The following is a 26,850-nucleotide window of genomic DNA, read 5'->3' as shown; positions in this document are numbered from 1 at the left end:
GGATCTCGGGAGCCATTTTTTTTATTTTTAAAAAATTGTAATTTACTCCACAGCTTTGGAAGGCTGAGGCAGGAGGCTTGTTGCAAGTTTGAGACCAGCCTGGGCTAATGCTTTACCTGTGTTTAAAGCTCAGGCATCTCGAATCTTTTGTAAGATTAACCTTTATACTCTTTTCCTATATTTCCTATTACTTTCCTCCAGTCTGACTTTTCTGTTTAACTGTGCTGCCACAACCATGTATGAAACTGATGGTTTATAAAATGAGACTGATGACTGTCTTGCTTAACATCTTACAGCACCTTCACGTGGGTTTTAGGACAGAGGTCAGCTTCCTAAGCAAGCCTGTGCAGCCCTTCCTGACGGCTCTGTTATTTCTGTTGATGCTCCGCTGGGCCCCTCCGCCCTAAGCCGCCCCCACCCCACACCATGCAGTGGAACGCAGCCTTGTTGAGCCGCGGTTTTGAAGGCCTGCACGCGCAGGTGTTTTACGCCTCTTCCCAGGTGCGTCTTCTCGCTGCTTCCTCCTCACTTAGCATCTTCTCTCTCCTCCTTCATCGTTGTCTTCTCTTAGAAGCCTCACTTGCTTTTCTTTGCTCTGTTCTAAATTACCTTTTGCTTCTGTCCTTTTAGTTACTCTGACTCACCTGTCATACCGTTTATCCAACTGGGCAGTAGTTTTCAGTGATACACCTGTGCCTCCTTCAGCAGCCTTCAGATTCCTTAAATGCCCAAACATACGAGGGGTGATCAAAAACCATGGTGTGTGCATAAGTAAAAGAAAAAATATTGATTACCTTAAAAGAGGGAGTGTCTTTAATCCTCCTCAAAATACCCTCCTCACGTCAAGCACACTCCATTCGTCTTGGCCCTTTTTAAGAAAGGTATTCATGCTGGTTTATTTAGGGGTGCTGTTTTCCCTCCTCGGTGCACTTTTTGCATTCCTCATACATTTCTTTGCCCATGAGTCCGTCTGTTTCTGAAGGGTCAGTGTCATCGTTACCAGCCAGCTTCTCCAGAAACAGAGTCACTGATGCACGCTGGATCTTCTGCCAGGGCTGCTTACTTTCAGTTACTCCTGATGAGGGAGAATAGGGCCTGCTGGCCGAGGTCACACCTCCCGAAGGGCCAGACTTGTCTTGCTGTTTTCAGATTTGTCCCAACTTCAGGCAGATGACAGCAAACATCTCCCAAAGCTTTCGGTGCAAGGTTGCGGGTTCCCACTGTCTCAATACATGACTTGTTGCTGTCCATTCACGTTTCTCTGAAGTTAGGCGCTAGATGCCAAGCGTGTCCTGTGCAAAGCCTGCCCTCAGCTGCTGGGCAGCACACTCCCGGCCACTCACAGTGCCGTGTTCCCAGGGGTACCGAGGGATGCTGTGCTGCGCTTCCACCACCAGGCCAGCAGGGTTGGGCCATTCTCGTCAATTTCTGAAGCGGTTCTGTGAGTCTGCTTTCCAAGTATCTTCATACAGTGTGAAATACCGTGAGTACTGTTGCTGAGTCCCATCCGGCTGAACAGGCCAGCGCCTGATACCATTATGATAAGTTCTCTTCTACCTTATTCACCGGATCTGGTGCTGTGTGACTTCTGGCTCTTATGCAAAGTCAAAATGACCATGAATGTTTTGAACTGATTCGGGATATTGAGGCAGCCACAGTGGTGCAAGTAAAGACACTTGCAAACCAGGACTTCCAGAACTGCTTCAGAAAGTAGCAAAAATGATAGGAAAAGTGTGTGTTCAAAGCCACTGTATTCTGAAGGAAATTAATGACAATGTGTCTTTCACAGTAATACATTTTTTAAAAGACTTAACATTCACTGTATTTTTTTTTTTAAAGTCACGTGTGTACTTACTTACTTTTATTTGGTGATACTGGAGATGAAACCCAGGACCTTGAACGCTCCAGTCAAGCCCTCTACCCTGAGCTACGTCCCTGGTCCCTAAGCAGACTGGCTGTGCGTCATGTAGAAGGGAACAGAAGGAGACAGAGTACAGGATGTGCCTTGAGACTGTGAGTCATCTGTGAATCAGTGCTGCACTTTCAGAGTCAGAGAACGGTGCACTGTGGCTCTAAAACTGGCAGAGCCTTCCACTCCCCTCGGTGGCACAGCTCTCCCAGGAGCACACCTGCTTATCATGAGCAGGTGCTTTGCAGCCAGCGAGATCATCAGATTGGGGTGTTATACCTTTGTGTTTCCTGTGTTCTTTGAAATATTTGAGAATTTTTCAAAAACATGAACACATTTCTTAGGTCGTATTAAAATACTGTTAAAATTTAATCAATACCAGACATTTAGCTCCATCTGCTATGAAATACAAACTCATTAAAAACATTTTAAAATAATAGTGTTGAAAACTTCCTTGCCCTGGAGGCATTTTCTTCTGTTTTGGAATCGCGCTACCTTTGACTTGGGCAGCTTTGGTGGCGGTTACTGTACTGATTGCCCTGTGATCCTTGCCTCTGTGTCCATGGTCATCAGAAGTGGGCATCTGTTAATTATCTATTTTCACAGTGCCCTTACAACACTATGTAAAAGAGAATCGTTTGGGTATATTTGCTGCTCTTTAAGGACTTATTTTCATTTTCAGTTCCTCTAACTGATACAAACATTTTTAGAGCACCTGTACCATGAGAATAAAAATATTAAACCAGGCTACAAATGGACAGTGAGATAGTTTTACAGCAGCAGTAGAGTATTAGTTTTTTCTAACAGATGCAAATAAGAACTTAAACCTAAGTGCAATGGATGATACTTTTAATTGAATTATTTTTCATCTAAATATGTGTCAAGTTTTCATCTCAAGTGGATTTAAGAATCTAAGCCAGAGAAATAGAATAAATGGATTCACTATGGAATTGAATGGCATGAGTTGAACTTGGGCCTACAAACCTAGAACTTTATAGAGTTTTAACCTCTAACATAATCTCTTTGTGGCCTTGGGCAAGTTCTTCACAAAAACAGAAAACAGACAATCAAAATGAAAATGACAAAGGTGTAGAGATCTAGCTTTTAAAGCATTTGGATCTGAGAAGAGCCTAAGTGGTTGTTTTTCCTAGCTCTTTAGCAATTCTGCTTTAAACCCAAGTTCTCTGTCTTTTATATTCTGTCTTTTGCTGCATTTATATCCAGTTTCTTTACAAAGATAACAACATGTCCTTTGGAAGCAGGTTTATGAAGCAGTAGATGTATAGGGCTAGGATTTGAAAAAATACACAAAGTAAAACTCCTTTTTCATATCTATAAAAGACATTTCCATGATAGATTTATTGTTCACTAAGTCATTAACCTCACTTCCTAGTAAGAGGCCTCAGGGAGGAACGGCTCCCGTTCATTGACACTTGACTCACATGAATGTAAGAGATTTCCATTCGTGTTTGTGGTTGAAATAATTACTCCAAAAAAAAAAAAAAAAAAAAGAAAAGAAAAAAAAAAAAAAGAAAAAAAGAAATAATTACTCCCTGGATTACTTACTAGAGAATAACCCATATTTTGCATAAGTTTAGGGGAGAAGTTGGGTTAATTATTTGCCCCGTAATCTAGGGGTTTGATTCACAGTTTTTAGATGGGAAGTAGATAGAAATTTTTTATTTAAAGCAGTTTTAGGTTTACAGAAAAATTGAGAGAAAGGTACAGAGATAGCCCCATCATTTCCGCTCCTGCACGTGCATAGCTCCCCCCATTCTCAAAGTTCCCCACCAGAGCGATGCCTTTGTTAAAACTGCACGCCCAGGTTGGTTTTGGTGTATCATTGTCACACAAAGTCTCATTAAGTTTGGCCTGAGGATGCCTCTGTTCCTGAGTCTTTATACAAGGAACTGCAGCCTGATAGAACAGAAAGAGACTGAAAGAGTAACTTATTAGTAAACTTTGTTAATGTTTTGTCACTGTGACAGAATACCTGAGGTAATCAATTTAAAAACAAGAAAGATTGATTTAGATTCACAGTTTCAGAGATTTCTGTCCTTGGTCAGTTGGCCCCAAAGCTTTGGGCCAGTATGTAGCCCAGTACATCATGGCAGATCAGTGGTGGAGGGGGTGTCTTCAACTCAAGGTAGTTGGGAAGCAGAAAGGAAAATAGAAAGAAGCAAGGTCCTGGCGACCCGAGCATGAGACGCTCCCATTATCTTAGCCCCCTCCACCTGTTGGGAATCTCACCCCACCCCACCCCCACAACCACACCTGGGCTGGGGATGAAGTTCTAACACTTAGGCTTTGCAGGAGGGATTCAAGAACTAAACTACATTCAACGTGCATCTTCTGTGATGCAAAGCTGAGTCCCAGCCAGTCGCAGCAGTTGGACTTCAGCCAGTTGCTGAAGGCCAGGTGAGGAGACTGTGCTGGGCTGGAACCACTCTGGTTGCCTCGGAACCTCACTTGCTTGTTCGCTGTGTGTGCTGCTTGGCACGAGCTGTGTGCAGTTCTGTTGACCTCTTCTGGTTCTGCAGGCTGCCTGCTTCTTGAATCATTCCTTGTATCATTCAGCTCTGTTGAATTTAATTTGCCTAAGGGTTCAAATTTGAGCAGTCTGTAGTTTACATTGGTTTCATTTTTGGTGATGTACACATTCTATATGTTTGTGCAAGTGTGTGATGATTCTGCACTCACCGTATAGTATCTGTCATTCAAAATATTTTCCCCGCCCTCACAAGTCTCTCTCTACTCATTACCCTCATTCTTCCTCAGCTTCTGATCTTTTTACCATCTCCACAGTTTTACTTTTTCCAGAATGTCATGGAGCTGGAATCACACAGTGTGTAACCTTTTCAGATTGACTTCCTTCGCTCAGTAATTGGCATGTAAAGTTTCTCTGTGTCTTTTTGTGGCTTGATAGCTCTTGATTTTTAGTGCTCTGTGGTCTTCTGTTACTTGAATGCACCACAGTTTATTTATTCATGTACCCACTGAAAGACATCTTGGCTGCTTCTGAGTTTTGGTGATATTGAATAAACCAGCCATGTGCAGATTTTCAAATAGATGTGCCAGTTCCTTAGGTAGACACCAGGGAACACACTTGCTGCATCATGTTTAGTTTTGTAAGAAACTGCCAAACTGTTTCCCCAGTGGCTGTACCGTGATGATCCCTCCAATGAATGGGAGCTTCTGTGGCTCTGTGTGCTCCTCAGCGTTCAGCGTTAGTCTCCCAGAGTCTGGTCATTCTGTGTAGAGGTTTAATCCACACTTCTCTGGTGATGTATAATGTCGAGCATCTTTTCTGATGCGTATTTGCCACCTTTATACTTTCTTTGGTGAGGCGTCTGTTAGTCTGTGCCACATTTTAAAAGTTACATTTAAAAATTATAATTAATGCATGACAATTATGTATTTATGGAGTACCACTCAGGGCCTCATGCATCTAAGACAAGTGCTCTACCACTGAGCTACACCCCCGGCTATTTGTCTGTTCTTTAGCAAGTACCACACCATCTTAATTGCTTAGGCTTTGTCCTGGTCATGGAGCTAGACAGTGTCAGTCCTCTTGTTTTTGCTGTTCCCTTGATACTGTGTTAGTTGTCCTAGGCCTCTCACATCTCCATGTGTCCTTAGAATCAGAAACATTAAACATTTCTCTTTATTTTTTTGACTCTAATATTAGAGACAAACTTTGTGAATATATTTTAGTGCCCTTTGGGGTAATGAAACAATGTGTGAATGACTAGCTTTTGAATTTTGAGTAAATTATATTTGCAAATCTGTTTCAACAGTATTAAAATATACTTATTTTCTTTTTCTAATATTATGACTCATAATATATTCATTCCATCCAGGAAGCTAAGTTATTCTGGTAGCATTTACACTATTTTTAGCCATTATCCCAGTGACACACTGTGATCTTTAAAAAACATTGTGATTATTATTCTGGTTACCAAGCATTCACAGGTACCAGCTGAGTTCACATGGGGCATTCACACACAATCCAGTATTGTGTTAGATTATGGAAAGCATGTATGGTTGCACTCGGCGGGTTACACTTACATTACTGAAGTTTAAAAAGCTGATAGGACAAATGGGCTTTATTATGATAGTTGTTATGGTACACGAATGTTTTAATAATGCCCTGGTTTTAAATTAATTTATAACTAATTCCCTTCGGAAGTTTTGAAGGGAAAAATCTGGATTAAGATTGGAATTAACTCAAGCTAAACACATCTGTTGTTTCAAGATCAAGAGTTAAAAGACATTTTTTATATAATTTAAAAAAATATTTTGTATATGGATATTCCTCTAGCTGCATTTAAAATACTTTTTTAAAAGGCAGAGGGCAAAGTTGAAATGTAAGAAAATTTAATATTAGTTAATTTCTTTTAAGATGACTATTTCAGTTATTCATTACTAATAATTAAATAGTTAGATTCATGAGAGTCTGTATTTATAAACCACAGTAGTATTTTGTTTTATAGAAGGTATCGTGGCAAATGTGATCATTACCTTAAGTAGAAAACATCCTGAGTATTTAGATACTAAGTTTTTAAAATTATATTTTGATAACCTAAGGAAACAAGTCTTTTGAGGAATGCACCCTATTTGTGATTGCATGGACAATATATACCTTTATTATTACCCATAGATTAAATAAATGCCTTATGTATATTTTAGACGTCTTATATTTCATTGTACCCAGCTTATGTTTGTTTTGAGTAAAACTGATTTGAAATCTGACTTGTCTTTATTTTTAAAAAGAAACATCATCACTGAGTGACCTCCCTGTGCTGCGTCCATACCGGTATTCCCCTTGCCCGTCTGTTCAGCTGTTGGAGTCCCTGTGACCTTGGGTGCCTTTTCTGGGGGCGACTGTGCTGGCTCCTGATGCGCTGCATTTTCTGGTCGCTTGCCTGTTGCCTGCCTCTGGGCTCATCGTCCCCCTTATGCTGACTTAGGCAGGATTTCTTCAGTCTCTTATCTCGGGGCTTTGATGCATATGTTCTGAAGGTGGCCACAGTGACTTTGGGTAGCAGCAGATGGTAAACCTTCAGGCCGCCACCGGCTATACTGGTGTTAAGTTGGAAAGTTGACGTTTGATGAAGAATCGGTAGTGCATATGAAAGCACTTTCACTGCTGAAATATCTTTTAATTAAAAAATTAGCATACCCAAACCTTTTGCAAATGTCTGGGCATTTAAGGAAAATTAAAATGAGTTGTTTTCTTATAAAGTAGTTATTTACCAACTTACATTTATGTTCCTTATTCTTCCTAAACTGGATTTTTCCTGTGGCCCTGCCCCACTTTGGCAGTAGTTAAGAAATTAAGGTAGCTAGATAAACTGAAATAGGGGATATTTTTAGAAGCTTGGATAAATATTTAAAGTATACCTTATGTTATTTGGGGGTTTTTAATTACTAAAAAGAATCATAGATTTGGGATGCTGTCTCCATACAGTCTTGATAGATTTGGTCTGTTATCTTCGACCTTTGAAGATATTTCTGAGTTAAATAGAAGCCTGAAAAACTCAACCTACCTGTGAGAAACATTTCACTTTGTTATGAGTTCCCTGGTGAGTCTTGGCTTTCCCATCCACTGTCAAGGCAATACCTGTTTAGAGTCTTTACTTCCTGATAATGTGCTATGTTGGGAGCTCCAGCACACATAAAGCGCTGGCAAGATTCCCAGGGTGCTTACTTTTGGTTTTTGTGGTTGTTCACCTTAAACCCTAGAGGTTCCCCTTATGCTTTTTGGTACTGAAAACAGATTGCTGAGGATGGCAGGTGACAGTAACCTTTAGGCTAGCATTATAAGTGCCCATGTCAGGTTTCACCCTCCAGACGTCACTTATCATCAGGGAAACAACTTCCGTGAAACCAAGAATACATTGGCTTCGTGGCGTAACGCAGGAGAAGCGTGGGCACAGTCTATCATGCTGGTGCTCTCGCCTCTGCGCCTCCTGATGGACCAGATCTGTGGGCACAGCGTCCTTTGCTTTCAGAGTCACTGTGCGGTGGTACGGTGGTATGAGGAACACATTGGTCTCCTGAAGCCCTGCAGTGAGCGAGACCCTGTGGGGAGGGTCGTTGGTACTGAAGGTCACATAACACTGATCTTTCCTGGTGGCCACATGTTTATAAGGGATGCCTTGTGAGAATAAGATGTGGAGTTAAAAACACATTTTGATTCTCATAAGAATGAAAAATGGATTTTTTAAAGAGCAGAAAACATGAATAACATTTGATATCACCACATGGTACCAGGGGTGGAAAGCATAGTGTTAGTAGTCTCATGTGTTGTTAACCATTTCTGCAGAAGGGTGACATTACCAGCTCTTACAATGCCAACATGAGGTTAGTTAGAGCTCATCAAACAATAGTTAAGTTGAGTATGGGCTGATTTTCAAAGAGAGTTCAGTAAGTGCCATCTTACTCCTCTGAAACTCTGTTAAGAAAACCTGTCTTCTGTGCAGAATTGAGCTTGTACATTCCTTGTGGCTTGTGTATCATGTTTACTCATCCTTTCCAGGATGCTGATTTAGATGTAAATTCCCAGCTGTGGAACTTACACAGCCGAAGTCCCATTCCGATTATATCCAGCAAACACGAACAGTGTCCTGACACCAAGAAGGGACAGACCTTGTTTGTCAAGTGCAGTCATCCTCCAGACTTTTCTTAAACATTCTTTCAAACTTTTATTAATTATACAGTGAACGGCCTTCAAAACAGAGACAGATGTTCCCTCATATTGACCAGGTCCAGGTTTATATTCTCTGATGTGCCTCTGTGCTGCGGAGGTTTATGGCAAGTGTAGCTCACAGGGCAGATAGAGAATAAGCCTGTCCTGTCCTCTCTTTTGCTCTCTCTCTCTTTCTCTCTCTCTCATTCTCTCTTTTGCTCTCGCTCTTGCACTTCAGAACTTTCAGGCTTCCAGTGTCAACATTTAAATGAACTATCTATAAAGCTTCAAGAATGAAGGGGTAGAAGTCCGTTCCCAGCTGCGGGAGACTCCTCCTACCTCCTCACCATATTCACTGTGTATCCATGTGGTAGCTATTGCTTTCCTTTTCTTGGATTTTTTTCTGTTTTACAGGCCTAAAAAAAAAAAAAAAATCATTTGATGCTTTTTGTGTACTTTCTGCACCCTGTCTTTGCAGGGTGGTATCTGGTTTCATATTAGGTCTTTTTTATTCTGGTTAACAAAAATGATTCAGCCCTCCCAATGTGTTGGAACTTTTCCTGCTACGTTAGGAAAGGCAGTTAGTTTCACTGTCAGGGCAGAACTGAGGATCAAATGAAGCTGGTCCTTAAGAGTAAGCTGTCTGCCCTTTTCCCCGTTGGGAGCAGTCCCTCTCTGTCTCGGCATGGGCAAAGATAGAGTAAGCTCTTCTGTTGGACCATATGCTAATACGGTGCTGATAAATAAGTGTGGAAAATGAGAGGAAGAAATGCATTAATTATACCCGTTCAATAAGGTATACTGTGCAAGGTAATTATTTCATGACAGTTTTAGTTGTAGTACTTGTTTTATTGTGAAATGAAAGATGGTTTTAGGAGCCTTTTATTGGAAAGACAATTGTATCAAATTAGTACAAATTAGATTTTTGTCTTTACAAAGGTGAGCAAACCCATGAGCAGTTTTTAAATTGATGTGTTCTAGTCTACAAATGAACAAATTCTGTTTGAGGGTTAAAGAAGCTATCATTTTGTCCTTTATGCTGACAGCTTCATTACAGATTGGCCTACTGTTGGCATTTAAAAAAATGTTTGGCTCCTTACGATCTTTGTGCATGCAAGTACAATATTATGCAGCGCCATCGCACTGTTCATTAAGAAATGACTTTAAATGAGGTTGAAGCGTGTAAATTTAGAAAGATACAGATGTTAAATGCAGTCGTTTCTCTTTGTGTACAGCTGCATGGCTAATAATTTCCAAGTGGCTAAAGCTCTTGTTAGCAGGAGTGCTGGTGTGTTAAGAATGGCTCTATAAATAACTTTAAGAACTGAAGTTGAAGGTGCTTCTTTTAAAGACTATTGTTAACTAAACATTATTGCCAAACAGATGGAAAGCATTCACCAGCCTGATGTTTTTAGGTCTAATTATATTATCGCCAGCCCTGTACGGCTCAGTTGAAGAGGTGTATCCAGAGGCCAATTTATAATCATTTAGCCAACACCTGTTTGGGAGAAATTGACAGTCAAAGGGCACATTTTAAAAAATCACATATGTTCTTGTGTTTATTGCCTCAATGTGAATGGCATCTCGTTGCAAACAAACTTGGTAGGAGAAGAAAGTAAATGTAAATAACCCAGCACTTTCCAGCCCCGTTTATCCATCTTAATTTGGCCTTTTTATCTAATCTGCTTCATGCTTCATGGCTAAGTGAGGCCAGCAAAGAGATATCACTCCTGATTTATGCTGGGATGTTCTGTTCAGTCAGCTGAGATGCTTCGATTCATCGTATGGCTCCAGTGCCTTGTGCCCAGTGAGATGCTTCCTATTTCATACAGCAGTGTCTTAGTCAGGTATCATTGGCTTTCTGGTGAGTGGCCTCACAGAGTTACAACTTGATGTCAAAATAAGTGAGATCGAAGGAGCACTAATATCGTCCCAGATTCAACAGGTGTTCTCGAGCCTGCCTCTGCAGAGAGCAGGCAAGGCGCCTCCGCTTGCACTCATGCTGTAGTAACTTCACGTTCAAGGTTTATATTCTCTGATGTGCCTCTGTGCTGCGGAGGTTTAAGCTTTATGGTGAGTGTAGCTCACAGGGGAGATAGAGAATAAGCCTGCCCTCTCTGACAATAATAAGAATCCAGACCTTTCTTTGGACAGACGATCTCACTAATACTTTAGTTATAGCATTTGTTCCTTCTTCTGTCTTGCCTTCACAATGCAAAGATTTTTATGTAGAACTGCATTCACTCCTTACTGACTCAGCAGTCCCCTGTGTAAAGCAGTGCCGACTGGGGCTTCCTCCCCACGTCAGTCCGGGGGTGTCTCTTGGGGCTTTAAAGGACAGGTGACGACTCAGTGAAGTGTTTTCTTTCCCTGAAGTCGGACTTGCTGTGTTTTCATGCTTTTCTTTGCATTTTTCTGACTACACTTTAGGGGGTTCTTGGATCCACCCACAATATTCCAACTATGTGTGATTTGCAGTCTTTAGAGGTAGTACTTTTTTCACGAATCGTAGCTTAGCAGCTAAAGAGGAAGGCGTCTGGGGCCGGACTGCCTTGTTTAAATTTTACCTTGTCCACTTCTTAGTGTTGAGAGCAGGGTAAGTCAACTTTTATATTTGTTTCCTCCTTTTTAAAATTGGAGTAAAAGATACTTGGTTATTGAGAGCATTGTGCGGTTTTGTTCTGTAAGGCCCAGCACAGTGTCTTGGAATAAAGGAATGGTGCCCGTGGGTCAATCTCATGCCTTCAACTTTTGTCCCGTGGAAAATGCCCAGATACAGAAATTTAGCTCTGCCTTATTCTCTAAGCTTCATACCTATAGTGCCATCTGACTTTTAAACTTTCAGAACTGTACTCCTAGCTACGTATTTTTGAATGTTAACTATGTCTGCACAAAGCATCATGTGATAGAAGAAATAGTCCTTTTGCTCCACTGCTCTCTTAACAAATCACTGCCAAGTTAGCTGCCTAAGACAGCGTAGTGTGTTATCTGAAAGTTCTGGACACCACAAATGTGAGATGGTTTCACTGGTCTGCAAATCAAAGTGTTGCATGGCTTACTGGAGTCTCTGGAGAGAACCTGCTTCCCAGCTCCTTTGAGGTCCTGGCTGAATTCTGTTTCTCTAGTTGTAGGTCTGAACTCAGCTTCCTTACTGGCTGTCAGCTGAGGGCTGACCTTTCCTCCTGGAAGTTCCCTGGGTTCCTTCTCACGCTTGTACTGGGTTCCCACATGCCTCCCTGTGGGTTCTTGCTCGTGGGTCTCTAGATTTCAGAGCGAGCAACCACGCACTCATCTCATACTCTGATCTCTCTGATTTACCTACCTGCCTTTCTTCTGGCAGGAGATACTTTTCTGCTTGTAGGGGTTTAGATAGTTCTATGGAATCCGTCAAGATAATCCAGGGTAATTTATTCTGAGTATATCTGCAGAGTCTTTGACCCATATCTGCATAGAGCTTGAAGTCTGGCTGGGTGATAGACATGTGAGCAAATAAAACCAATTTAAAGGACTAGAGATGCCACAAGGAAGTCAGTACTGTGTTAAGTAGGAGAATAAAGGAAGGAAGCTGCCAGTGTTATAGAGAGACAGAGGGATATTTGCACAGAATGTGGAGAGATGAGTACTTACCTGCTAAGTGGGTAGGAGGGCATTCCAGAGAGAGACAGCAGTAACAGGGATAATAATAATCACTGGCTGTGGTTTTATACGATCACCTTACTGAATCCTCACAAATGGTACATGATATTAGCTGCTATTATAGCTTCTACGCTTTATAAAGCTACAGTGTCACCAAGTGTAGAACAGGAGTGGTGAAATTATCAAATTGTGTTGTGGTGGGTGAAAGTGTAGAGAGTGGTGAAGAGAGGTGCTTGGGAGAATTGACTCAGTCACTGTCTGTGAGTGTAGGAGATGGGGACCTCAGGTGGCACCTCAGGTGGACCTCCTTAGTTTAGGACTTGTGTGGAGGGTGGCATTATTCAGTACCTTGGAGGAGGAGCAGGGTTTCATGGCTCCCTTTGTGCTACAAAGGGCAGATCTGAAAAGCAGCAGCTGGGACTGCATGGACCCATGAAACCTCCAGTGTTTCCCATCTGGCCCTTTGCTGAAAAGTTTGCCAGCCTTTGCCATGGCATGTAGAAATAATAATTAAAAAGATATGTGGTAGGGTAATTTCTAAGCTCTGTTCTGTCTTGGCCATCAGGCTGGGGGTGTGTGACAGTTTGGGGTGGGGGCAGAATGTGAGTTTGTGAAAGGTCTCGAAGCTGGTTTACAGTTTACGGAGTTAGAGTCTTCCGCTCAGTGAGAAGTGAGGAGCTGTGTGATCTAAGCTACGTGTGAAAAAGACCTCGGCTGCTATTTTGAGATGAGACTGTGAGGCGACAAAGACAGGAGCCGGGAGATCAGGTGGGAGGCCAGTGCTCCCAGCGAGGGGAGCCTTGGGCTGTACTTGTATCTGGGTGTTAGTGGAAGTGGGGCGCTGAGTGCACTCTGAGTGCGTTTTGGGGATAGAGCCGATGGGATTTGCCAATGGTGAGAAGAGGAGTTAGGGATGTTTAGGCAGAGCCGAGACCTTAGTTGCTGAGCCCACAGGACGGCAAGTGCCTACATAGGAGATTTCAAGATGAAAGTTGGGGCTTAAACAGTTTTTAAAAACTGCTTCCTTTTCATCTTTTCAGTTCCATGCAGAAAAAATTCTTTAACATGTTCCGACCTGCTTGAGCCACTGGAGGTACATCCACAATTGTCCCACCAGGCAGCCACTTGTACCACCGGATGGGCCTGTCCATGCTTCCCTGTGGGACCATCATGCTTGTGCCGCTGTGGCTCAGAGCCGCCTGGCAGTCAGGCATCTGAATTACGGCCGTGTCGTGAACAAGTTATATTCCCTTTACTTTCAAGAAATGCATTTTTAACACAGCAAAAGCATGGCACCTTTAGAGAAAGACATCATAATAAAGTATTTTGGGTGAGACTTTTGAGCCTGTGATTTTTGACTTTAAAAAAAATTATTCAGAAATGAATAATATGGGGGTATTCAATTCTATCCCCCGACTCTTCATTTCCAAAAGTTATTATTTTCTTATGTTATGATTAAATTATCACTCATATCATTTATATAGGTTTTACTTGTAATGGATACAAGGACAAACCAGACGTTCATCTTAAAAGTAAGTAGGATTTGTATGTTTAATGAATTTTAAAATTTATGTTCAAATTGTGCTTTGAAACAAAAGATATTGAATATTTTTTGCATGGATGGTTGACTGTTGTTTATGATGAGCTCTGTTTTTTAGTACTTTTATCGCAGTTGATATATGTGCTGTAGAATACATTTAAAAATAGTTTTATGCCACAGAATATGGAGGAAATAATTTGGATAAGTGGAAGATCACTTTTTGTAGTTTACATCTCAAATGCATTTCATATAGTTTGTGATGATCACATATACTCTTACTTTTGAGATGATCACATGACTGCATTTCTTAAGAACTGAAATTTTATTGGTGTTTAGGAAAACATTATCTATATCTCTGATCTAAATTCAATTTGATTCAGTATATAGAATAGTTTATAAATAAATGAGAAGATAAAAACTCAATTTTATAATTTTGAAATTGTTTTTGGAATCGATTGTGATAGTACATATTCTAAAATATCCTAACTTAAACATCTCCGTAGTATCCAGAAGGTGACTTGATTAATTTTGTGTTTCATTTTCTGAGGATTTTTTTTCTTTTTTTTGCTGAGAAGGCTTGACAGTGGGTCACATTGACATGTACCAAAACACTTTTCCTATTAAGAATATACTCTATCATTGACGTTTCCCAGTTTTTTAAAAACCAGAGTGACCCCACCAAATGTACACACCTGTTCTTTTGGAGGAGACTGTCATAATCTTGGTTCTGTTTTGAAATAGAACTTTATATTTGCTGGCTTAATCTAGGAATACCTTTTGTGTCTCTGGCATGTGAATTGATCTCACAACATCTCCTGCTTTGAAAGATGTACATAAGTAAAATAAAACTTAAAAGGTCATAGAGAAATAACTGCGTGTCATCCTGATGACTTAGTTTGAGAGCATCTCTAATAAAAACACTGACCCACGTAATTGATTTTAATGGCAGCTTTGTGGCATCTTTCGTTCTCTGGATTCATGCCAGATGCCATCAGCGGAGCCTCCAGGGACCGAGGGGCATAGAGCAGCAGATGAGTGGTTTCTCTGAAGCCCGGAGTAACTCGGATAGATTAGTTTGGTTGATAAACACAGAGCACAGCAGGCTCCAAAGGCAGCTGAGGGTACAACTGACCTTTTTGTTCTCTGTCAGGGTCTGAGGAAAAGCAGCGAGTCCAGCAGGAACAGAAAGACCATCATCCCCCGCTGTGTGCCCAACATGGTGTGTCTGCACAAGTACATCGTCTCGGAGGAGTCGGTGTTCCTGGTGCTGCAGCATGCTGAAGGTCGGTGGCCCGTCGTCTCTGCCCGGAGTGCGCACCTGCCGCCTTCCGGTTTCTGTAGACAAAATATGTGAACCCCCTAGGAGACCATTGATCACCCCTCTGCCTGCTCCCTTGTTTTGGGTTGTGAGGGAAATGACAAACGCAACGAAGGACAGATTCCACTTAGACCGCATCCACTCCCTTCCTTACCCGGGTCGTGGGATCTGTGTATGTGACGAGGACCTGTGGGTGACTGCATGCTAAGAAAGTGGGATTTTAAGGATTTTATTTTGTTCTCTCATCTCTACTAAAAAGATACATTTGTGTTAGGTGATGCAAAGAAAAACATCCCCCGAAGAGTTAATTAATTATCTGCTTTTTATAGAAGGCAAGATGTTTGCTTAACATCTGACATTACCTGGCTCTGCGGATCCGAGTCTTTGTGAACACAGCCACTGGCATCACAGATGGGTACAAAGCAGAGGCACAGGGCCCTCCTCTGCCTTCCGACCATGAAACTGCAGCTCTGGGTAGAGGGAACAGGTGGCAAAAAATTATTATGTTTTGATTTGGCTTTGCTTGTTAACACACGAATTTAGTCTTTTATTTAGAATGACTAAATATAGCTCATAAATAGAAATTCACAATATATATATATATAGCAATATATAGATACTGCTTTTTGGTCCTTGAAAATGGTATTCTTAAAATAGTATGAAAAATTATTTGGTGTGTTTCATGATTGTGTTATTATCACTGAGAATTATTACCACTGAGAATAAAGAAATCTGCTTTCCCAATAGACATAATATCTGAATTTAATGCATTTTCTTGGGAAAAGAAGTCATTGCTTTCTGGAATAAGGTCTCTTATGACAACTAATGCAAGATTTTTGATGGGGACAATAAACTATTAATATTGTTTATTATGAAGTACAGCACAAGATAACTACAGATGGAGGGAAAATCTCCATATGCAGTATTTAATAGGAAATTCAGAAGGGGCTCCGTGGTCTCACAGGTATTAAGAGAGTTAATTGCGTGTGTGAATTGGATAACTAATTCACCTTTGTTCAGACATTATAGACAGCTTTTATCTGAGGATACCAGTGCATTACAGACATTATTGAATTAGAGGTCATGTCATCTGATAGCGAAATACAGCCACCTCTGGTGTGGAACAAAATAACTTGCGTAGTAATAATCCATAATAATTTAGAACAAGGTCAGTAGGATGAATGTAATTATAGTCAATAGTCTATTACCCAAGGTGGATTATTCATGTTGGAGATTATCTGGCAATTTTCAATCCTAGCCTGTCTCTGTTATTTGTGGCTCTACCTTCCTCTTCTTCCTCTTCCTTCCAAACCACACTTCTGCTTCTCTTCTGCCATCTGCTCGCCTTGCCTGACACCTCCGAGGGCTGATTCTCCAGTTGGCTTTAATGCGGTTGAACTGTGTTATGTCTTCATGTCATAGACATAGCACATTCAAGTTTGTCACTGTTTTAGATCATCTTTACCAAGACTCTTTGCTGTTACCGTTTCTGACTTGGAGTGACCATAGTTTGAATTTGGGAGGGATACTTCTTTTGATTTTCTTCAGGTGAGGTGTCTATTATTTAATTTAAGAAGTTTTATAAAGATTGTAGCTTAGAGTGCAAATAGAAACTCCCAATACATTTATCATTCAACAAGTTTATTGAGCATGTACTCTTTTTTAGGTGAATAAGCCAGGAATCACCATGTTGAAATCGAAATTCTTTTTCCAGAGGTCAAACAGAAAAATAAAACAGATTCTAAAGGGATGGTCCTCGTCTGTAACCCGGGGCGATGTAACAGAGAACAGCGGAGGGGCCACCGTAGACCATGTCATCCAGGGTCTGTCTGAGGAGGAGATAGTTCATAGAAGTTCTGAGTGGCAGGAGAAACAGCCATTCAAGTCCAGTGCAGGAGAAGAGTGGAAACAAACTCGCAGTGTTTGCTGAGCGAGAAAGGAGACAATTTGGCTGAAGTGCGAGAGAGGAAGGCACCAGTGGTTGGGAGCGACTGGGAAGCCAGCAGAGCCCTGGACAGCAGGTTGAGCCCGGGGGCAGGGCTTTGTCCAGGGACATTGGGAAACCACCAGATAGGATCTGATGTAGTGTTTAAGGTTGTGCTAGTGTTATGCGGGGACTGAGCTGGAGGACTGTGAGTGGCCCGTGGATGGTGATACGTGGCCTTCTGGGGTCCTAGTGCAGAGGCCTTGGGGTAGCTCCAGTGAGCCCTGTGATGGTCAGGATCCGGGAGAGAAGAATCTGTGCTCATTTCCCTGACCTGGTGTGAACACTGGAAGGAACTGGATGATAAATAGGGTGTTATCTTTATTAGATCAGTGGCATTTGATTGGGAGGATCATGGGCTAGGACTGTCGTGTAGCTCATAAAAAGCCACTTTCATATGTGTAAATATTTATTACTGAAAGAGTAAACCTCGAACAATTGTTCCTCCATAATACAGATGGCTGAATATTTATGATTTGTAGCTTTGGTTCCTACTGCTTACAGAAATATTTTTGATTTACTGGAATCTCATAGACTCGTTTTCTTTCTATTTTTGACTCATTCATTTGGACATTTGTTGGGTGCTTACTGGGGGACAGGCATAGTTATAACAAGGTATGCATGAAGGAGGAGGACTCACTTGCACGGAACTTAAACTGAACGATCGAGAAGGAACAGCCAGTAGGCAGACAAGACTCCATGCAAGTGTGATGCAGAAGAATAAAGGAAGGGGGAAGGAAACGCCAGAGGGCAGTCTGTGTAGAGTGGTGGCCTTACTCACAGGTTCATGGCAGGGGTTTACAGGCCGCTGTCAGAACTGGCCTTCCACTCTGCGAGGTAGGAAGCACCTGGCAAGTGCCGAGCAGTGGAGTGACAGTATGGGGCTGTCACGTGGAAAACAGGAGCCAGGCAGCCGAAGGCAGCAGCAGGGAGGCCAGCGTGGAAGTGCAGTGAAGCAAGTGAAAGTGATGGCGTTTGGACATCCAGTTTGTTCATTTTCTAGTAGTATGACAAAGTACCAGAGGCTGGGTAAAGAAAAGAGATTTATTCAGCTTACAGTTGTGGAGGTTCCGGGCCCTAGTGTGAGAATCTGCTCAGTTCTGATGAGGGCCTCGTGCTGAGTGGTGTCCTGGCCGTGGGAGTGTGTAAGAGAGGAAGGGATCACACGGCTGGACAGGAGGTCAGAGCCACCTGGATCCCCCGAGAGCTACAGAATCCCTTCCGCTCTGAGAGCATGACCCATGACCTGATACCTCCTGCAGGCTCCATTTTGAAAGCCACACTGGGGACCAAGCTTCCAAAACATGAGCATTTGGGGGACACACTTAGACCGCAGTAGCGTTAGTAGTGGTGGTGGAGAGGAATGGTTGTTAGAGTTTGTGGTGAGCGCTTTTTGGGGGTCTAAAAAAATTTTGAAGGTAGAACTGATGTGATTCTGCCGTGCATGACTCCAGGGTACTTGCTCTCTCTAGCTCTGTCTTTCTCTATGTTTTGGTGATACTGAGTATTGAACCCATGGCCTTTGCTCTGAGCTACGTCCCAGCCCTGTGTGTGTGTGTGTGTGTGTGTGTGTGTGTGTGTGTGTGTGTGTGTGTCCGCATGGTCTTGGCACAGATTCTGAGTCACTAAATTGCAACTCTTTAGGCTCTTCTCAAACTTGCCACCCTCCTGCTTCAGCCATCCAGTGTGCTGGGATTACAGGGGATCACCACCATGTCTGGCTTGGCCCAAATATTGAAAGAACAGAGTTTCCATTTACTAAGCTGAGGAAACGTAGATTTAGAAGGAAAATCAGAATCTGCATTGGAGATGGAGTTGGAGATCCTTGTTAAAAAACCAAGTGGTGGAGCAGGAAGTGGGAGGTAACAGACAAGATTTCAGGAGAGAGGTTTATGGTTCCTTTTAAGGAGTCTCTTACTGTGAGTCTGTTTGAAGGAAAAGGGAGAGGGACCAACATATTCGGACAGACGTGAGCATTTGAGCATCTAGAATGAGGGCCTAGGTTGTAACCTTCAGCCAGCACTGCAGAAGGGGCCAGTGTGCAGGGGGCGGGTCTGGCTCCAGCTGGAGAGGGGCCAAAGGACCAGGGTGGGGAGACTGGGCTTGGGGAAGCCAGCATGTGGGCACCAGAAGGGAGCGGGGAAGGAGTTTCCTCCTAGACACACAGACTAAAGTGGCAAAATAATCCCCTTTTTATTAGCTACTTTATAAAATTATAGAGCTAATCTGTAAACAAATAAATTCAAACTCTGTAGAAGTATATAAAATTCTCCTCTCTGTTCGCCTTCATGCCCAGAAACAAACACTTTTTAAACACTTGTACTGGGTTTGTCTTTTAACAGTTTTTTGTGTGTAAACATGCACCCCTACCTGTTTCTGTGTTGTTTTTAATGATAAGTGGCTCTTCATGCGGCTTTTTGTAGTAGCTGGTCCAAGCAGGGGCGTCCCACGGCTTGGTGTTCAGGGAGGCAGCCTGGTGAGCCGGGTCGTGGGGTGCGAATGCTGGCTTGCTGATACTAGTAGGGAGACCTTGGGCAAGTTACTCACTCTTTCCTCCTTGTAAAGTAGGACGTAAAAATTAGCTACCCTGTCAGGTCAATGTGGGATTTCAACCGCCAATATGTATCCAGTATTTAGACTCATACGTGGAGTGTGGTGAATGCTATGCATTTGCAAATATTGCTATGATTTTCTTGAGTAGATACAAAGTGTTTTATCATAATTTACTCCTCTACTAATTGATATTTAAACTGTTTCCACTACTTATACATAAATATCTTTGTGCTTATTTATTTGTTTTGTACAGAGACATCTTTTATTTTGGTAACATGTCCCAAAACAACACCATTAGTGAAATAGATTCCAGAGAATGAGGCCTCTGCGTAGCTTTCCCTTCCCCAGAATAACAGGGCTGGGCATTTCCTTCCTGCTGGGTTCATCAGGTATGAAAGGGTTTGGTAGTTCTGGGCTTCCCATCAGGCATGAGGCGCTGTGGCTGTGTCCCTCCCTTTCCCAGGGTGTAGCAGCAGAGGGGGTTGCAGCTCTCCCCACCGACAGCCCAGCTGAAATTTTGCCCCAAGCACAATATAGAACCAGAACAAAGAACACATAGTTCCCCCCATTGAGGTGTAGATAGGGCCCTCTGCTTTTTAATTTTTTTGTGGAACAGATTGTTGAAATGGAATTTCTGGGTCAAAAGATGATTGTTCGCATTGCTATACCAGTATTTTATTATATGCATTGAATTTTTTTTTTTGCATTGAATTTTTTTAAGTCTTAATTCTGATCAAGCAAATTAACACAGTTACTGTGTAATCTTGTAGAAAATCAGTAAATTAAAATATGAGAGACAAAAGAGTTTTAATTAAACCTCACACATTACTGTTTTTTGAAGCTTAGGGTGATTCAATAATTGCGATTTTGAATGCTTCAAAGGGGCTTAGAAAAATTAAAACTACAAATATTTCAGGTGTTTCCTATTTGTATTTTGTGATTTGGCAATAGCAGAATTTGTAAGGCTAGCATTGGTATTGTTATAGTAATAATGCTGATATGTAAGTTTGTTAGCTGGATGTTAACTCTGTAGACAGTAAAAGCCTGTCTAGCTCTCATGGTTGAGAAATTTTAAAGTGAGTAATGCATCCCTGTAGATTTGGATTTTCATGATTTTACAACTGAGAAAAGATGGGGTGTGACCAAAATTTTGTTTCTTCAGTTCCGTATTGAGCATTAAGTTTCACTGGGCATCAACAGAGAATGAGAAAGAGCTAAAACAGTCTGTTTTTCCCTCTTGAAAACAGTTTTTATAATTTATGCTAGGGTACTTACATAGGTTGGGAGCAGATTCCATAAAGAAAATGCCAGTGATCAAATTTAAAATTTTTATCTAGTAATGAAAGCTTTGGAAATTAGATAGGTTGCCATTCTGATTAATCCAGTTACTAGACCACGTATGATGCGGGCAGCTTGCTGTAAAGATGGGACTGCTATGAATCACTTACAGGAGCCGATTTTGCTAAAGCATTTTAGCAACATATAGCAAACACATTAAAAATATTCATGCGTCTTGGTTTAGTACTTTCATTTCTGGGATTCTGTCCCAATGAAATAATCAGGGATGCCAAATATTTGTGTGTAAAAATATTTATTATTGTAATTCTAATAGTAGAAGACTGGAAGCAACTTAAATGTCCAACAGAGGAACATTTAAATACATTGTGGATATGCAGTGCAGCCACCGAAGCTCACTTTTTAATGAAAATTAGAAAATGTTTACGAGCGGATGTTAATTGTGAATGAGGAACTGAAAATAAATATAGTAAGGGTTTAATAATGTTTATCATTAGGTGGTGGGATTATGGATGATTTTTATTTTTGTCTTTTAGTTTTCTGTATTTTCTGAAAATGTTGCAATACGACTGTTAGTTTTAAAATTGAATGAAAATTTGACCTCTCCTAAAATGACATTATTAGTACTTACAGCTTTTCTTCATTGAAAGGTTTAAAATTTTTTTGTAAAGTTGGCATCCTTTTATATAAATATTCATTTAATATCTATTTTAGTGTAGTAGACAGAATCCCCTGCTTGCAGTTGTTAAGACCTTGCAGTCTGGTAAAGGAGATAAGAGAAACATGGAAGTCATATTCATGTGAAATAGAATGTTGTAAATGTCATAGGAGGGATGAAGCAATATAAAGGACTCGGAGAAGACAGAAATTGTCTGCAGCGAGAGGAAACAAAGAAGCTGGTCTAAGAGAACAAATTCTGAAGCACCTTCAAGAATGGGTAGGATTTTGACAAGTACGCGTTGGAGAAATTAGTAGGGAAAAAATTCTCTGCTCAGTGTAGTATAAGGAAAGCCCAGCCTGAGTCTGTGGGGAAACCCCGTTCAGAATGATGTAATAAGGGCAGGATCCAGGCGTGAGGTAATACTGTGTCCTGAAAGGTCTGAGAGCCAGTGTGGAGCTGGCGCATGGTTCAGTGGGTAGAGGGGATTGCGTTCCTGAGTGGAGAGATGGTATAGTCAAATCGATGCCAAAGCGGAAGATGAGGTGAGCAGCAGTGCATGTGATAGAAAGCAGGCACCTCAGGCAGGGTCTAGCTGGACCTCCAGGTTCTCCCAAGAAGCACAGCGTGTTCAGAGAATTTGGAGAACAGGAAGTCTGCAAGAGGCATTGAAAGTAGGTCCTACAGGACTTGGAGACTTGTCAAACAGGAAGAGCAGAGAAGAGAAGCGATCCAAGTCTGATCCAGTTTGAGGGACAGTAATAATTTAAGTGCACTGAACTTCAGATTTCAGCAGCTCCAGGTGGAGGTGGCCTAAGAGCAAATGAAACTCGCCTTTGAACTTTCTTAGGTAGTGTTTCTTGCCGACTACTGAAAGCAGGTGGTGTCTGCGTGGGATGGCGTGTCTCCTGAGGTGTCGTCATTTGATGTGACAGCTTTGGGCAGGCGCCTGCCATGCCCTGCACCCTGAATAGTAATTAGGCAAAGAACTTGGTCCTTTCCTTCATGTTGTCCTCATCTAAGAGAAACCACCAGTGCTGTTGTTTGGATTGCATAAGAATTTCAGTTTCAGGTTCAGGCATTTTTTTTTTTTTAATTAGAATGCCACAGTGTAGGCATTTGTGATGAGAAGAATGTGGTTTTGTTGTCAGAAGACAAAAAATTAGGGAGTAAATCCCTAGCTGTTTTTTGTGAGTGAGCCTGAAAATTTAATGTCAGTTGTTAATCATTAGCTTCAACACAGGGATTTGTAAAACGTTCTAAAGAGGACAGAATGCAATCCTCTAAGAAACAATGAGAGGGAAAAGTTGTATCTGTACCATTATTACCGAGGGGAAAGACTGCTAACTAGATCACTGGCCGAAAGAGATGTGGGAATGAAAATCCTGGGATTGGTATTGTGACAGTTACCTTTTATAGAGCATTTATTCTATGTTAAACATTGGCTGAGGTGCTTTATTATAGTTGCATCTGTTGTTTTGTTGTTGTTTTTGTTTCTTGAGACAGGGTCTCACTATGTATTTCAGGCTGGCCTTGAATTCTACATAGCCTAGACTGGCCTCCAACCCACAGTGGTCTTCCTCCCTCAGCCTCCTAAGTGCGAGGATCACAGATGTGTGCCATCACACTTGCCTTTTGCATTTATTGTTTTTGAGATTTCTGGATCAAATGTACTTTTTTCTTTTTATACTTTTTTGATATATTTAACTTGAAAATTTACAAAGGAGAACAGTTCTTTATTGCTGCCTTTTGGTAAATCAGTTGACTGATGTAAACAAATGCCTGTGTACACTTACTCTGGATCTTAGAGAGCACTGATTTCTTCTGTATCTGTTTTATGATGTTTTTAATGAGTACAGTTTTCAGTGTCCAGTTCTTATTAGTTTAGTTTAGTAGCTGCATATCGTGGTATAGGATCGTAACAGCTTATCCCATTCATGGCTGCCCCATTAGTCCTCCCTGGTTTATGGTACTTGACATGTCTCACGGGGCATGAGATAGGGAAATACGTCATTTATAAAAACACAGCATGTACACATTTCCCCTCTAATTCTCTAGTGGGCCTTTTCAAAGTGGAATAATATTGTTAGCTTTTTTAAAAGCTGTACTCCACAATTTTAAACCACCTTATATATTGCTGCTTGCTCAATTATTACATTAGCAGACCAGAACATAATTATCTGTTTCTAAGATGAAGTAATAGTGAAAGCAAGATTTTAGCTGTGACATTTCATATTAGTATTGGTTATAACTGATTTCCCTTCAGAAGAAATAGGTTGTTATTTTAAAAATAGTTGATATCAGAAGATATATTTGAAATCATACTTTACAGATATTAACAAAATTTTAAAATTATATCACATTTTACTAAACGTTCTGTCTTACAGCACGATTGATATTAATGAACATCACTGATGTGTTTGATTATTAGAAAATACCTGTTTTTTAGAATGGCTTAAATAAATGCCAGTTTGAAGGTCTTAATGTTTTTTGTTTGTTGTACTTGTTCACAGGTGGCAAGCTCTGGTCGTATATCAGTAGATTTCTGAACAGAAGTCCCGAGGAGAGCTTTGACACTAAGGAAGTGAAACAGTGCGGGCTCTCCAAAGCTCGCCTGCAGCAGCCCGCCGCCAGCCCTCAGGACAGCGGCAGCTTGGAGTCCAGAGAGAGCGATGGGGGAGGCTTGCTCCGAGTTCTGCCTCTGAAGACTAGTCTCACTCCCAGTTCTCAAGAGGACAGCAACCAGGAAGACGATGGCCAAGACAGCTCTCCAAAGTGGCCTGATTCTGGCTCAAGTTCCGAAGAAGAATGCACTACTAGTTACTTAACGTTATGCAATGAGTATGGTCAGGAAAAGATCGAACCAGGAACTTTGAACGAGGAGCCCTTCATGAAGACAGAAGGGAGGGATGTTGATGCCAAAGCCCTCCATAGCTTCCCGGCTCGCCCTGCCGCCGAAGGTGATGGCTCCAGCACCCGGCCAGGAACTCATGTGCTCAAGTTCTTCCCTGGAAATGAGGACCCAGAGACGGTTCCTTCTCCAGGAACATCCAGTTCCCTTAGCAGATCAAAGAACAGTCCCATGGAGTTTTTCAGGATAGATAGCAAGGACAGCACAAGTGAGTTTCTGGGACTTGATTTTGGTGAAAAACTGTACAGTCTGAAATCAGAACCCTTAAAGCCTTTCTTTGGTCTTCCTGATGGAGACTGCGCTTCTAAGAATTTTATTGCCGGTGAAAGCAGAGTCGAGTTTACAGCCCTGGACACCATTAGCAGGGGCTCAGATGACTCAGTCCCAGTTATTTCATTTAAAGATGCAGCGTCTGATGATATCGCTGGTACTGATGAAGGAAGGCCCGATCTGCTTGTAAATTTGCCTGGTGAATTGGAGCCACCGAACGAAGCTGCAGCCATGGGACCTACTAAGTTTACACAGACTTCCTTAGGCAGAGCAGAAAACAAGCTGCTGGAGGCCCCAGATGTACTAGGCCTCAGGCTCAGCACTGAGCAGTGCCACACCCCTGAAGAAGAAGGCTCGGGGAACCTGCGTGGTCCCTCTAGGCCCAGGTCCTGGAGCGTATCTGAGACACGCGATGCCCAGGAGGATCTGGGGGTGTTATTTGTAGCAGCTGTTAACCGCAGCCATTCTGAAGACCCGTCTTTATCACACAGCTCAGATCCTAAGTTTGGACTATTTGGAGTAGCTGAGTCAGCATTAACCGCAAACAGCGCGGAAGGAAGCTTCTCCCGTGTTTCTAACCCACTCCCAGGTGCTAACGAATACAGTGCCAACGCAGACACTTTCAGAACACAAGAAGTATTGCTGTTCACAGATCACATCGATGACTTGGCTAAAGAGGAACCTGCTTCTTTATTCCAAAGAAACTCAGAGTCTGAGGGCGAGCGTGGGCTAGCACTGGAAGAGGACAAGGAAATCCATCAGATTTTTGAGGACCTTGATAAAAAATTAGCACTAAACTCCAGGCTTTATATCCCAGAGGGCTGCATTCAAAGATGGGCAGCTGAAATGGTGGTAGCCCTTGATGCTTTACATAGAGAGGGAATTGTGTGCCGCGATTTGAACCCAAACAACATCTTATTGAATGATAGAGGTCAGGAACTTCTGCAAATGCATTTCTTTTTATTCGCTGTTGCTTCCAATTAACTGAGTAGGCGTTTTATCTTGTAATTAGTATCTTCATTTCCTGTCTAGAGCTTCATTATCAGTGCGGCAAATTCACCCCCAGTAATAGCTTCTAGTACTTAATGATGCCATTATTCTTAATGATACTGTTTTTAGCTACAAAAGGAGTAATTACAGTTCACTTCTGCAGAAAATGGAAGAGAAAAATGTTTTGATTTCTCCTGTCGTTTTGTTTTTAGGACACATTCAGCTAACGTATTTTAGCAGGTGGAGTGAGGTTGAAGATTCCTGTGACAGCGATGCCATAGAGAGAATGTACTGTGCCCCAGGTTAGAGCAATCTCCTAAAATGTTTCACTTGAAAAAGTGGCTCGGCAGCTCTCGTTTCTTTATAGGAGTTATATATTTCACTAGCCGTCCACATGTGTGTTGGATTTGGTTGTCTCTTTTCTTATCTTGCAAAAAAGAAAATTACGGGATAAACCATTACATAATCCACAGATACATATTTATATGTATATATGGGTATATATATATCTGCCGTTCTTGCTAAGAGTTCATACTTCCCTTGCGGTGGGCTGTTAAAAATGTCTTAACCTAGTGTTTCAAAGAACCGTTTAATATCTTGAACATTTTTACATGGATTTTTTTTTTTAACATGGATGGTTTTTATAAGAGGCAAGAAGTAGCAGACGAGCAAAATTCATAAGGTTAAAAATGAGTAAAAGTGAAGCATGTTGGAAATGCATGTGATTTCAGTGATGGGTCAGCCTGGCATTTCAGAACCTATTTTAAAGAGTTCTTTCCATATTCAGGTAACTAGGAAGTAGGTCCTTGTTTTAAAAAGTACCCTGTGTAGCCGCTATATGGCACAGCAGGTTTCTCCTGTCGTTACTATCGTGTGTGTATATATATATATATATATATATAAATTTTTTTTTAATCGGTACCAGGGATTGAACTCACAACCGCCTGCTTACAAGGCAGGTGCTTATGCTGCTGAGCTAAATCCCCAGCCCTGTGTTTATATTCTTAAAATTAGCGATTTTTTGCTGTGCACGTTTGATCCTACGTTGACAGTTTTAAGCAGCTTAAATATATAAACTGGGTTTGAGTTACTTT

General features: G+C 41.6%; 1 protein-coding gene across 5 annotated transcripts in view; it reads left to right on the top strand.

The window, feature by feature from the left end:
* Positions 1-26,850, top strand: part of Rps6kc1 (ribosomal protein S6 kinase C1) — a 160,526-nt gene that overhangs the window by 107,215 nt on the left and 26,461 nt on the right. For 4 of the 5 annotated variants that reach the window (XM_023567045.2, XM_063236734.1, XM_003474604.5 and 1 more), the window contains 4 exons: positions 13,721-13,768; positions 14,927-15,059; positions 24,099-25,697; positions 25,969-26,058. In XM_023567045.2, the coding sequence (XP_023422813.1) occupies positions 13,721-13,768; positions 14,927-15,059; positions 24,099-25,697; positions 25,969-26,058 (1,870 nt within the window). The remainder of the gene's footprint in view (positions 1-13,720; positions 13,769-14,926; positions 15,060-24,098; positions 25,698-25,968; positions 26,059-26,850) is intronic. The other variant, XM_013157504.3, reaches the window with a different exon arrangement.

Source organism: Cavia porcellus, unplaced genomic scaffold, assembly GCF_034190915.1.
Source record: "Cavia porcellus strain 051 isolate PalLab524CR breed Dunkin Hartley unplaced genomic scaffold, mCavPor4.1 scaffold_26, whole genome shotgun sequence".
Classification (NCBI taxonomy): domain Eukaryota; kingdom Metazoa; phylum Chordata; class Mammalia; order Rodentia; family Caviidae; genus Cavia; species Cavia porcellus.
This window is presented reverse-complemented; position numbering and strand designations above follow the sequence as displayed.